The sequence below is a fragment of the Chrysemys picta genome, chromosome 18 (genome assembly GCF_011386835.1).
Source record: "Chrysemys picta bellii isolate R12L10 chromosome 18, ASM1138683v2, whole genome shotgun sequence".
In the NCBI taxonomy this organism is placed as follows: domain Eukaryota; kingdom Metazoa; phylum Chordata; order Testudines; family Emydidae; genus Chrysemys; species Chrysemys picta.
The window spans coordinates 6,955,779-6,969,320 of NC_088808.1; the positions used below are offsets into that span (position 1 = coordinate 6,955,779).

The following is a 13,542-nucleotide window of genomic DNA, read 5'->3' on the forward strand; positions in this document are numbered from 1 at the left end:
TGTGTGAGCACCTTCCAGAGAGGCATGAAGCCTCGTGATGTTTGGATTCTTCCTAATGGACTATCCCACCTGCTTTAGGATCCAAGCCAAATAACACTGAAATTAGTGGAAACCCTTCCATTGATTTCAATAGGGTTTGGATCAGCCCCTGAATAAATACCCATCAACAGAGCAACAACCCCCTTCCTGTGGCAGGTATCTTAAAAAAAAAACCCTCACTCCAAAATGTTTGGACTATTAGCACCCCCTAGGATGTAAGAGATCCCCTAGTACGCCTTTACCTAGCACCTGAGCAGAGCACAGACAGAATAGGGAGGTGGGTTAGCACTCTGAGCCACCCCTCAACTTCGACGAGAGTCATGCTTCATATGGACACCAATAAAGGTGCCCGCTGTGATGTATCCCTTTTGGTTCTTTCATTTCTCCCCCTGGTTCCCTATAGATAGGAGCAGGGCCGACTTTAGGCCAATTCCACCAATTCCCCCGAATCGGGCCCCGCGCCTAAGAGGGCCCCGCGCCCAGTGGCAGGGCCGCCGGGGGGGAGGGGAGAAAGAAGTGGCCAAGAATCCCTTCCCTGGCTAGAGGCTCCTTTTTAATTTTTATTCACCTGGTGGCACTCTGGGTCTTCGGCGGCACTTCTGAAGCGGGTCCTTCACTCGCTCCGGGTCTTCGGCAGCAGGTCCTTCAGTGCTGCCGAAGACCCAGAGCGAGTGAAGGACCCACCGCCGAAGACTAGGAACACCGCCCGGTGAGTACAAGCCCCACGTGTTTTTTTTACGTGTTTTTTTTTTTTAGTCATCCCTGCCGGGGCCCCGTCGAAACTGTTCGAATCGGGCCCCGCACTTCCTAAAGCCGGCCCTGGATAGGAGCCCTCTTCCTTGAGACCAATGCACAGCCTACTATCTATCTCTGCTGTCAGAACTGCCTTCTTCCACTAACTCCACGGTCTCTACCTGCTACCGTTTCCATTCCTCCACCTTCTCAGACTCAGGCCACAGGGCCAAAGAGAACTCCATAAAGAGGGAAGTTTACACCAGTCTCCCGTTACTCCTGGAAACCCAGTTTGTTGCCTCTGCCACATGCTCAGTCTTCACTGGTCCAAGAACAGATTATTGTGAGGTGTCTTTGGAACCTGGGTCTCTCCCGTACCAAGATGACGTGACCCCCATCCCTTCAATGTGCTTACGTTACCTGGCTCTGCTCCCTCACGGCTGATTGCACTAACGTTTATTGGTGTGGATTGAATTTTTAGGGAGGTTTGTTTTCTTGGTAATAGCCTTAAGAGTCTTATTACGGCAGCGAGAGCACTGGCTACTACCCAAGTTCCTTTCCTTCCATTTAATGCTAGAAGGCAAACATAGATTTAGTAGGACAGAGAGGGATGGAGCCACTGGGGGACTTACATCAACATTCATCTGCCTAGTTTATGAAAGGAAACCTATCTTTCTTCACAACAGCTGGAGATAGGGTATGGATGGACATGACCCCTGCTGGAATATGATTGCAGTGTTTATCCCCAGGGCAATATAGAACAATGAAACATTCTCAAATTCAGCAGTGGGGGAAGGGTCAGACCAAAGAGTGTCTTAAAGTTCAAGGACTTTTACAAACATTCTGGGCAGTGTTGGTGTAGCTGTATTGGGCCCAGAATATGAGAGACACAAGGTGGGTGAGGGAATCTCTTTTATTGCCATCGGTTAGTGAAAGGGACAAGCTTCTGAGCTACACAGGTCTCTTCTTGTTGACGAGGCCTGGTTGAGACTAGCACAGATTGCCCATTAGAACCACTTATTAAAGTTATACTAAGACGTGCAGCTCAAACACACACACACACACACACACACACACACACACGAAGCAAACTGAAGGTTCCTACTTCAGCTTTCACTGTGCCCCCAGGCCTGCCCTCCCCCACGCTCCACCTGTGGGCTTCAGACCAGCATGAGCGGCCCCAGAACTGTTGGAGCTGCCTTGCTGTAACGTACAGTTATGAACAACATTGTGGGGGGGATTTTTCAAAAGCATCTGAGGAGCCTAAGGCCCGTTTTCAAAAGTCAATGGGCTCTAGCCTCCTAAGTACCTATATCCCTTTAGAAAATGGGGCTTAGGCTCTTATGTCACATATTTTTTTAAAAAGGTGCTGTTACCCAAGGGGTACATTTACACTGCAAAAAAAAGACCTTCAGCACAGTCGGGGCTGGCCCAGATCAGCTGACTTGGGCTCACGGGGTTGGGCTGTGGGGCTAAAATTTGCAGTGTAGATGTTCAGGGTTGCGCTGGAGCCTGGGCTCTGAAACCCTGTGAGGAGGGAGAGACTCAGAGCTCAGGTTCGAGGCCAAGTGCAACATCGACACTGATTTTTAGCCCTGCATGCTGAGCTCCATGAGCCCGTGAGAGCTGACCCTGGCTCGGAGACTCGGTGTCGGGGCTTTTTATTGCAGTGTGGACGTACCCGGAGTGATATAGAAGCACAAATGCATTTAACTTCTGGAGCTTGTTTTCCTACGTTACTCAGGGCCTGACTGTTAAATTTATTCAGACACCTAACTCCCAGGCACCTAAATACCCGTAAGAATCTGGCCAAGTCATTCTTGGGGGGGGGGGGGAAATCACACCCTAAATTCTTTAGCTGATGGATTATATTTCATTTGATTTAATCCTTTCCATTTCTTTGAAAGCAACTTCCTCAAGAGCACTGGGCTCTTTTACAAGAGTTTGAAAGTACCCATGGCTTTACCGAGGGCAGGGGCTCTCAACCTTTCCAGACGGCTGATTTGTCTTGCCGACCCCCAAGTTTCACCTCACTTAAAAACTCCTTGCTTACAAACTCAGACATAAAAAGACAAAAAGTGTCACAGTCAGACTGTTAGCAATTTTCAGTAACTCATTTTTACCATAGAATTATAAAATCAATCAACTGGAATATAAATATTGTATTACATTGCCGTGTACAGCATGTAGAGCAGTATAAACACGTCATTGTATGACATTTTAGTTGGCACTGACTTCGCTAGTGCTTTTCACATAGCCTGTTGTAAAACTAGGCAAATATCTAGATAAGTTGATGTATCCCCGGAAGACCTCTGCGTACCCCTGCTTGAGAACCACTGACCTAGGGAACCACCGTCTCTTCCTAGGATTGATATCAGCGTACGAAGGGTTAGTACCAAGAATGATGGTAAAACAGCAGAGACAATGATTGGCTAGTGATGTGATGTGATATCACCAGAAGCACCATGTTCCAGGAATGCTGGACTAGCACACCACACTAGAAGTGCTCAGGTATCACTGCAATGCTCCAAAGGAAATTTGGATGTTGGAATATAAACTAACTGCTTAACTTTAATCCTGGTCTAACAGATAGGTCATTGGACTGGAAATCGGAAGATCTGGCTTCTATTCCTGGCTCTGCCACTGACTGGATGCATGATTTGGGGCAAGTCACTTCACCTTCTGTGCCTCAGTTTCCCCTCCCATCCTTTGTCTCTCTTGTGTACTTAGATTGCAAGAACTTTGGGATGGGCTGACTGTGTTTTCACAGTGCTAGCACAGTGAGGCCCTGATATTGATTGGAACCTCCAGGTGCTACCCCAATACACATCATACCACCACCAAAGCCAGAAAAAGAGATCATACACTTTTGAAGATTACCACTCATAAGGAAGAATGAGGCTGGCAGGAAAACGAGCATGGATATTTTCTTTGTTAAAACTAAGATGCTGAAACAATCAGGTAATTACTACCGGGGTTGGAAAGCTACCTTCATAAGTGGAACAAGACAGTGAACTGGCAGTTACATTACAGCTGAATTTTAAGGACATTCAATTCCCAATCAGTGGATATAGAGTCTGTTCTTCTGGGCAGGAACCGCACCTTTTACAACAAATTCTTCACAGTCTGATCATATTTTCACTCTGCCCTTCTAGCATTGACAGGAATGGCCTGGCTCCATTGTGATGACAGTTGTATTCGTGTGCCGTGTTGCTTTGAGGCTTGTTCGGAAAGCCATTTTTCCTGTAAAAGCTACTGATTGTGGTCTCTGTGGGCCAGAGTTTCAAAAGAGCGCAAGGCCAGATTTCCAGATTTCCAAGTGATTCTGCTATCAGTCACCAAGATGCAAATCCAGAGTAACTGACAGCCAGGGAGATCCTCCTAGAGGTACTCTGGGGTAACTGAAATCCGAATCTCTTCCACTGGGATCTGCCTTCTGAGCGCCACAGAAAACAACTACCAGCATGTACCCAGCATTCAGGGCTAGTTACCAGGCACTTTCTATGGCATCAGTGTAAGCGACATGTTTACAGCCTGTCTGGCTTGGTGGGGAAGCTCAACGCCGTACTGAACTCCGGAAACCCCATCTGGCTGTTTGCCTCTTGGAAAAGTGGTTGGATGAAAAAAATTAAACACTAAAGAGCTTTTCCTGACACCTATGCAACAGCTCTGCAGCGTCTCCTAGGCCAGACACTCCTTTGTGCGCACTCATTCTCTCGGTCCTGTAATTGCCCTCTGCTGAGAGCTGACAACCCCTGGGACAACAGTCAGAGTCCTTCCAAGATGCGGTCCTCTCCGTTGTCCTTAGCCATCACACGGTATGCGATGCGCGTGAAAGAGCCAGTGAGCATCAGGACAAAGAGGATAAAGAGCAAGGGCCAGATCCCATATTCAATCGCTTTCAGGGAGCTCAGCTTATCCTCTGGGATGGTGTTGGTCAGATTCAGCATGTACCCAAGAGCCCAGCCAGCTGATAGGTTACCAACCTAAAGAAACAAAACCACAGAGTAAGATTGGGTTCGTGGCAGGTGACTAGTGACAGGTGAAGCCCAGGGCTGGAGGCTCAAACAGATCTCTCAATGCCCAGACCCAAAGCTTAGTTAATTTTATCCAATTTTCTTTGGTCTCAAAATTGGGTTAGAACACTCAATAGACCAGGCTTTATCAGGAGATTACTAGTTTCTGAAGGGCACTTCTGCTTCCAGTCCTGGCCAAAGGCAGGAAGGGCAGAAGTGTGACTTTTTTTAAAAAAAAAAGACGTGTCTAGCCAATCACCCCTGCCCCCCAGATGATTCAGAATCTGAACCCAAATTTCACAGCTGGCCCCCGGCTCTGTAACAGACCACACTAGCTCTCCAGATGTGAACACTCCCAAACTTTGCAAGGCATTCAAAAGCCAGACGGATCGGATCTCTCAACTCAAAGTCATGAAGATGTCCTTTTGCCCTTCGTTTTAAATTCTCTCCAGGCCACCTTCCCTGATCTACCACCTGGAACGGTGTCCTGCGCCCCATGATACACTGCATTGTAATAGAGGCCTAGTTGCTCGATGTTAGGGTTGGAATTTTGACCCATTCCTTCGTGAGGTCTGTCAAGTTTCACAACAGTGACTGACTGAGATGATAATCTTTCTGTGGCTTGGTTGACGGTCCTGCTTGTCAGACTAGACTTTATTTTATAAAAATATGGCACTGGGGTATAGCTGCATAGCTCAGGTTCTGAATGTTTGGATTCATTTCTTTATTTTATCCAAACTATTCCTCCCCCTCACCCCGCCCCTATCACCTTTGCCTGGGAGGAACTGCTGCCAGCCAGAAATGACAGCATCCATGTAAGATATCACAAACATGATCATGGGAGAGGACATATCCCTCCCAGGCACTGTTAGCTACCTCCCCACAGACACATCTGTTATCTAAAGCATCACATACTATATTACTGACCTTCTCCTGGAATGTAATCTGGCCAGAGCTGTCCAAATCGAACAGGAATCCCCTTGTACTTAGATAGTAGATGAACGTGGATACGGAACAGTGATCAGCAAGACTGTCTGGTGTCATCTGAAACCTCTTGCTCAGCTTAACAGCATTTGGAAAAGAAGTTAGACACGTAAATATTCACTAACTGCATTTCTGAATGCTCCTAATATGGTAAAATCCAGCCCTTGTTGCTCTGTGCCACCCGTTGCTGAATTGCAGCAATGCTCAGGAATGCTCTCAAGCATCTTATTTATGGGTATGAAGTCAATGCTTCTTTCAGCCTGCTAAGCTGCAGGGCCGGTGCAAGCTATTAGACGACCTAAGCGGTTGCCTAGGGCACTAGCATTTGGGGGCGGCATTTTCTTCGTCGGCGACTGCAGCGGCTGGATCTTCGGCCTCCTCAGTCGGCGGCGGCAGCTGGGGTGGGGGGGCGCAGGGAGGGCCGCCTGCAGCAAGTAGGGGGGGGGACGGCACGCAGGGGAAGTCCCCAGCCCCACTCACCTCTGCTCCGCCTCCTCCCCTGAGCACGCCGCCCTGCTCTGCTTCTCTCCCTCCCAGGCTTGCAGCGCCAAACAGCTGATTGGCACCGCAAGCCTGGGAGGCGGGAGAAGTGGAGCAGCGACGGCGTGCTCGGGGAGGAGGCAGAGCAGAGGTGACCTGGGGTGGGGAGCTGCCGCACAGCTCTGCAGGCGGGGGGTGTATCTCAGGGCAGGGGCGGTGGGGAGCTGCCGCAGGGCTCGGGGAGGGGGCGGAGCAGAGGTGAGCTAGGGTGGGGACCTGCCACACAGCTCCCCGAGCAGGGGTGGGGGGAGCTGCCACGGGGGAGGCGCCTCAGGGCGGATGGGGGATGGGGAGCTGCCACAGGGCTCGGCGAGGGGGTGGAGCAGAGGGGAGCTGGGGTGGGGAGCTGCCGCATGGCTCCCTGGGCCTGTGGGGGCGGAGAGCTGCCACGGGGGGGAGGGGGGTCACACCTTAGGGCAGGGGAAGGCAGGGAGCTGCCGCAGGGCTCGGGGAGGGCGCAAGGTAGAAGTTTTGTCTAGGGCGTGAAACATCCTTGCACCGGCCCTGCTAAGCTGGAAACTTATTTCACCCTCAGGGAAGGGAGAGATCCTCCTTCATCCAAATCACTTTAAAATTTCATTTTTCTTTGTCTTTTCAAAGAAAAATCTCTTGAATTCCCCATGGAAGGATCTCCATGGGCCCCCTGGGTGTTGAAGGACCTCACGTCATGGGGTGCCCCATGTGGGAGAGAACAAGAGGATGAGGATAGTTTTGTATGGAAAGAAGACATAAGTACGTATAATACAGAAGGGCCAGTCAGCATCCCCTGTCTACTCCTTAATACAAAGGAAGAAGCACTTGATTAAATGAGAAGCCGAGGGAGAGGGGCTTTGATCACAGCTCCCATGGGTGATCTCTCTTCTGCATAACACTGTACAGATTTTATCAAAGTCAGGGACCCTATTTGTTCGGCACAATGTACCTATTGTCCAATGCTGTGGCTTCCTAAGGCTGCTCAGAACAACCACAAAGCAGTGATAAAAAATGGAAAAACAGGCAAATTTAGAGTGGACAAAGTTTGACATTTGCAGAGATTTGGAGTTTTTTATAACCTGGGATCTCCCAGGGACGTCCCAAACATATGGTATAAAATAGCTTGTGTGCACCCCGTGAAGGTAAGTCCCATTCACAGCTAGATGGCACCTCCAGCCAGCTTGAACCACCCAACCATTTAGGCCACATCTCGTTGGTGTCAGCAATGAGGTGGAAATATTTCTACCAGGAGGAGACACACGATGGCTGGAATGTTCCGAAGGGCTCAAGCACTGACAATCACGGCCAGATTTTGAAAAGAGCTCAGCATGTTGTGCGGAAGGTGGGTGCGGCGCTCCTTGAACATCCCTGACTGTGGATGTTCAGCCCTTGGAAATCTGGCCCAGCGAGACCAAGGAGGACTCGTTACATTCAGCTGTTGTCAGAAGCTGGAAACACCTTGGTCACAGAGGAGGTTGGAGAGTGTGTCTGCTCCTAGTACTTTCTCGCTCTCTGCCTTAAGATGAAGCAAGGGCTTGTGCCATGCTTTACAAAGCATAAAGGAAAGCCTCACCCATTAGGTTATTACACCCATCCCACAGTACCGTTTATGGACAGGTGACTGCCGCATGCGCTGTATCGATGACGAGGCAGAACAGTCTCTGCCTGCATCCATGGAGACCAGAATAGCTCATACGGACATGAGCACCAGATCAAATAGCCAAATAACAGATAAGCTGGGCTTGCTTCTGTTACACCCGTGGAGTCCCTCTGCTCAGCCCCACTAACAAACTGCTCGCAGTGCTTTCAGGAGAACCGAAGGTCTGAGTTGGGTTTTGCCCGAAAGCGTTGCCTGCCTCACTTATCCCCATGGTACAAGTGGGTTAGCTCACAGTCACCTCTTCCATAGACAGCGCACAGAATGAGTCAACTGCCTGGCCCAGGTCGGTAGAGGGCGTCATCTTCTTCACAAGATCCAGAGCCTCGGAAATCACCTAGGACAGCAGCAAAAATACTCATTGGAAACTTCCGCCCGTTTGTAGAATGAATAAAGCGAGGCAGCGGCCTGAGGGCGCATATGGCATGTTCCCAGGACACTCTCCCAACAGTCTGTGTTTGGTAGCTGTATGTCTCCATGACACACACCAGGAGATCAAGCAGAATTCGTTACACCCCGTTACTGACCAAAGGAGCAAACAATAGAAATGTCTCTGGGAAACTGCTTTTCTGGCCTTTAGCACAGACTAGGGCAGCCCTTGAGCAACTCAGCACCAGACTCCCGCCTGGGGCTTGCAGCAGCAGGGAATAACTGCGGTGCAGAACCATCCTGGCCACACCTCTTCCCAGCCCCCCTCACTGCTAGCCTCAAAATGCCTCCAACATGCCCCTCCACCCCCTGCACCGCGGGTCTGGTGGAGGCTCCCTGGGCCAGGAGTAGGGTAACTAGTTAAACTGATCCTCCAGCTACTAAGCTGAATTACTTTCCCTTGTAGCTTGTATGGTAAAGATGTGGCTGCAGCTGCTAGACACAGACCAGCACCCAGGAGAGAGTCTGGTCTCATCTAGCACCTTTCACGCTCAGACTTTCCAAGTGCTCTTTGCAGACAGGGGAGTGAGGTACCAGCGGTACAATAGCTGCAGCAGTCGTATGTTCACCCCTGGCTCCCACATGACTCTGGACACTAGAACCTGTGGTTCAGAGAAGGGATGTTGGGCAGAACATCAAAGTAATTCCCTACATTATGTTTAGAAAGTGCCAGAGGATCTGTAGCTTCCACGTGAACAATAAGCAGATATGAGAAAGGATAGCGCCTCCAGAAACATGGCACCCTGGTACTTCACTGCAGGCTTGGACAGCCTAAGCCTCTGTTCCATCATAGCACTTGAAGCCAAAGCCTTCTAGTCTAGAGGTCTAATAAGTAGCCATCACGGGTGTCAGCCTGGGTTATCCGGTTCATTAAACCCATGCCCACGTAGACACTTGAGAGTTGTCACTAACCAGAAAGCTATCACTATTTGGAACCTCAAAGAAGCAACACAGGTCAGATCCTCTTGGCTTTAGCTAAATAAAATAAATAAATAAATCTGTTCCTATTATTAATGTAGGGCCCATGACACACGGTAGAACAGGTCTCATTCCCATCCAGTAGAGGGCAGTGCTGCAATACTACCCAGAGTAATTCCAATTCCACCCAGCAGAGGACAGAGCACTAATACATACTAGTCAATCTTACAATGTTTATTAGGTGTTGAGCTGAGTACATCTCTTAAGAACTCCATGCGTAAAGCACACCTTAATGGAGTGCTTAATGGAGAACTTACCTGAAATCTAGTTATGTTGGGCTGGAAAACTCCATTTAGGGAACACTGTGAGAAGCCGCAGAACAAGGAGGAGTCGAACAAACTTCCCATGAGTTTCCTGCAGGCAGAAGAGTTGCTGGAGCCAGTTACTTGAAACACATCTTCAGAGGTAGGTGTTCTTAAAGAGGCGTTACTTCCAGTGCAGGGCCCGTCATGCACAGAACCGAACCGAACCGCCCGGGGATAGGAGAGAGGCCAGCAGGGATTAGACACATCTCTCACATAGCCGTGGTCCTAGAGGGAGAGGATAAAACAGGAGCACAGAGAGCGAAAGGTGGTGCTGGAGTCTGAACAGGACTTTTCAAATAAAGACAAAATACAAAGAAACTAAGGAGAGTTTGGTTTCAACATACTAGGGTTATAACAGAGAAGGCAGATTTTAACAGCTTTGCATAAACCAACCCCCTGCCATTCAGATTCTCATCCAAACTATCTAACCCTCTGCAAAGTTGGGGCTTAAACCTGCATGGTACTGAATGTTTTTGGCTTCTATGGATTTCAGTGGGAGCTGCAAGTGTTTGGCACCTTATAGAACCGGGACTAGTGGTGGGAATTTAGAGAACATGTCCCTTGTAAGTTTCCTGGTCCTTCTTTTCGGATGAGAAACACTGCTTCTCTGACCTTCCCCTTCCCAGCCCAAAGCAGATATGCAGGGAAGCTAAAGGATTTTCACAGGTCAGACTTATTGAAATTTCAAGAACAGGCTGTCTGAGTTTGGGATGAATGTTCCGTCTACCAGTCCAGTCCAACCCTGAAGATAAGAGATCCCCGCAGCCAAACTCTTCTCATCCCTTTGAGACTGGGGAGACACCGCTGGGAATTTGGTTAATCACTCTGCTGTAGCTCTCGTCACACTGATTCTCTAGCATGAATCAAAAGGAAGAACAGTCTATTGGTTAGACCACTAGCCAGAGCTGTGGGGGACCGGAGTTCAATTGTTGCTCTGCCATAAACATCTGGGCATTTCACTTAGGGGACTGAGGCACTAGCAGACTATCTGTACAATGGGGAGAATGGCACTGCCTTATCTCACAGCGGTGTTTTGCTGCTCATGCTCTAGTAATGGGTAGTGCCACACATAGGGCTAGCATTTTGGGCTGGAAGCTTCATTTCCTGATGAGCCCTTGAATGGCAAGATACAAAAACCTGTAGGAGAACACTTCAACCTCCCTGGACACAATAGCAGATTTAAAGGTAGCCATCCTGCAGCAAAAAAACTTCAGGACCAGACTCCAAAGAGAAACTGCTGAACTTCAGTTCATTTGCAAATTTGACACCATCAGCTCAGGATTAAACAAAGACTGAATGGCTAGCCAACTACAAAAGCAGTTTCTCCTCCCTTGGTGTTCACCCCTCAACTGCTAGAAGAGGGCCTCATCCTCCCTGATTGAACTAACCTCATTATCTCTAGACTGATTCTTGCCTGCATATTTATACCTGCCTCTGGAAATTTCCATTACATGTGTCTGACGAAGTGGGTATTCACCCACGAAAGCTTATGCTCCAATACGTCTGTCAGTCTAAAAGGTGCCACAGGACTCTTTGTCGCTTTTTACAGATCCAGACTAACACGGCTACCCCTCTGATTCAAGAGCTAGTGTTTATGATCCCCACGACTCTACCATAATGCAAGTGGGGCACAGAGGTCTCTCTGGGTTAAATCGGGTCTAAAGTGAGAGCAGTTCCTCATAGAGAGGTGCAACAGAACAGCTTTTAACCTGTGTGTGTTACTCACACATACGGTACACAGTGTCCATCTGGCCATGTATGCAGTACATGTATTGCTCAGCAGGTAGGAAGTAGATGTAGCCTTGGCAGAATTCAATGTTTTATATATAATTTTGCTGGAGAATATTGATGTTTATTTTTAAGCATTTTTTCTATTTTTATTGATTTCAATTTTCAGTTGCAGGAAATTGTGCGGGGGGGGGGCAGACAATAATTATTTAATGGCAGTAGATGTTGAGATTCAACAAAGTTAAAGCTTTATAGCTGTTTAAAATACAAACTGCCAACATCACATCAAAATATACAAAGTAAATATCCTTCAATCAGACTCTAATAAGTTCTTAAGGAGCGTTTTTCTTACTTTCCCTATCCGTACATTTCAACCACCATTGATGGAAATATTTTTTCGTCGGTTTGTGCGGGTGCAGGGAAATCAACATTTAACAATGAAAATCTACTCCTTCCAAGCCTAAGTATACGCCTGTGTTCATGCTACAGACACACATTCTTTGCACGCTTGTATAAACAGTGCTTGTGACGCAGGCTCTATGCTGGTGTACTCACAGGCAAGCTCCTGCATGAGAGAGGGTGTCTGATGTTACCCGACTCTATATGCACATTGACTATAACTTAAGGCATTTAACATTATAGGTTTGAAGCAGCCATGAAGCACATGAGCATGCTCCACTCACCTGTATGGCTTTCAACAGCAGCCTCTGGCGGAGCTGGTCTGTGCCAGAGCACAGGAAGTGGTGGGTGTAGACCCTGTGTTCTTGCCCGTACAGCCGCAGGGTCACTTCGTTCTCAGGATCTGTGCTCCTTTCTTTGATCTGGAAAGTGAGCCGGGTTGGGGCTTCTCCTATGGTCATGACTCCAACTGTTCCCTTCCTGGAGCGGCTCCACCGCCCAATCCAGCCATACTAGACAAAAGGGAGCCAGAGAGGTCGATTTTTCGTACACCTGACAAGTATCCGAGTTCAAATGCTCTGAAGGAATGAATGGGGAGGAACTGGAAATGCAACACTACACCTGCCCTCATCGGGGGCACCACCCACTGCCAATCCAGCCCCTGCCACTTCTCCCCATCATCAAATCTCAGCAGCAAACTACTGATATTCTCCCTTTCTGTATTGGTGGCAGAGGAATCTGTTTAAATAATAATAATAGGCCATACCCACGTTAACATGATACACCGTCACCCAGGGAATTTTCCAAAGCCTTATTCCACATCTAGCAAAATCAACTTTCCACTGGAAAATGGGCACAACCTTTAACCCCGAGCAAGACATCTAGGAGTCTGAGGTCTTGACACTGAATTGCTGCCACACTGTGGAGTGAACCTGAAGCCAGAGGAGTACAAACTGGTAGCATTATTTAGGTTCTAGGAGCAGTTTTGTTTATGGGATGGATCTCGTGTGTTTGAGATAAATGGACGGTAAATACAGAACGAGGGAAAAGGTGTATGGACAGTCTCTGCCAATCACATGCAGGAGGTCGTTGAGTTAAAGACTGCTGCCGGGTTCTTAAAGACTGGATCATTTTTAGAGCTGAGCAAATACTGGATAAAAATATCCCTGGACTAATATACACGAGAACGACTGCATCATTCCGAAAGCTATAGTAACTCGCACTGAGTGGCTGGGTCACGACAAAAAGTAATTTTCCCTCTGCACACCTTCTTGTCAACTGTTGGGGGGGAATGGACGATGTCCACCTTGATTGAATTGGCCTCGTTAGCCCTGACCCCCCACTTGGTAAGGCAACTCCCATCTTTTCATGGGCTGTAATATATATACTGCTTACTGTATTTTTCACTCCATGCATGCGATGAAGTGGGTTTTAGCCCATGAAAGCTTACGCCCAAATAAATGTGTTAGTCTCTAAGGTGCCACAAGGACTCCTCGTTGTTTTTACTGATACAGACTAACACAGCTACCACTCTAAAACTCTCACTGTGATTCACTGAATAACGTACTCATTTAAGAACCGCATTAGTTGTTGAATAGGTGACTCCGGCTACAGGAGTGGACTAGCTCCAATCATTTAACACCAATCATTGCAGACATGAGCACTGAGAACAGCAGAATCTCACCTATGTTTAAAGGCATTGGTCAGTAAGCAGTGATTTGTTACACCATTTCCCTCTACAGAGGCATATCGATAACTACAC

General features: G+C 48.2%; 1 protein-coding gene across 1 annotated transcript in view; it reads right to left on the bottom strand.

Moving 5' to 3' along the window:
• Positions 1 to 2,869: 2,869 nt before the first annotated feature.
• LOC101933317 (ectonucleoside triphosphate diphosphohydrolase 2-like) overlaps positions 2,870 to 13,542 on the bottom strand; it is a 31,209-nt gene continuing 20,536 nt past the window's right edge. The window contains exons 5-9 of the mRNA XM_065572518.1: positions 12,065 to 12,292; positions 9,606 to 9,878; positions 8,183 to 8,278; positions 5,715 to 5,849; positions 2,870 to 4,757 (exon numbers count right to left, since the gene is read on the bottom strand). Coding sequence (XP_065428590.1) covers positions 4,539 to 4,757; positions 5,715 to 5,849; positions 8,183 to 8,278; positions 9,606 to 9,878; positions 12,065 to 12,292 — 951 coding nt within the window. The 3' untranslated portion in view covers positions 2,870 to 4,538. The remainder of the gene's footprint in view (positions 4,758 to 5,714; positions 5,850 to 8,182; positions 8,279 to 9,605; positions 9,879 to 12,064; positions 12,293 to 13,542) is intronic.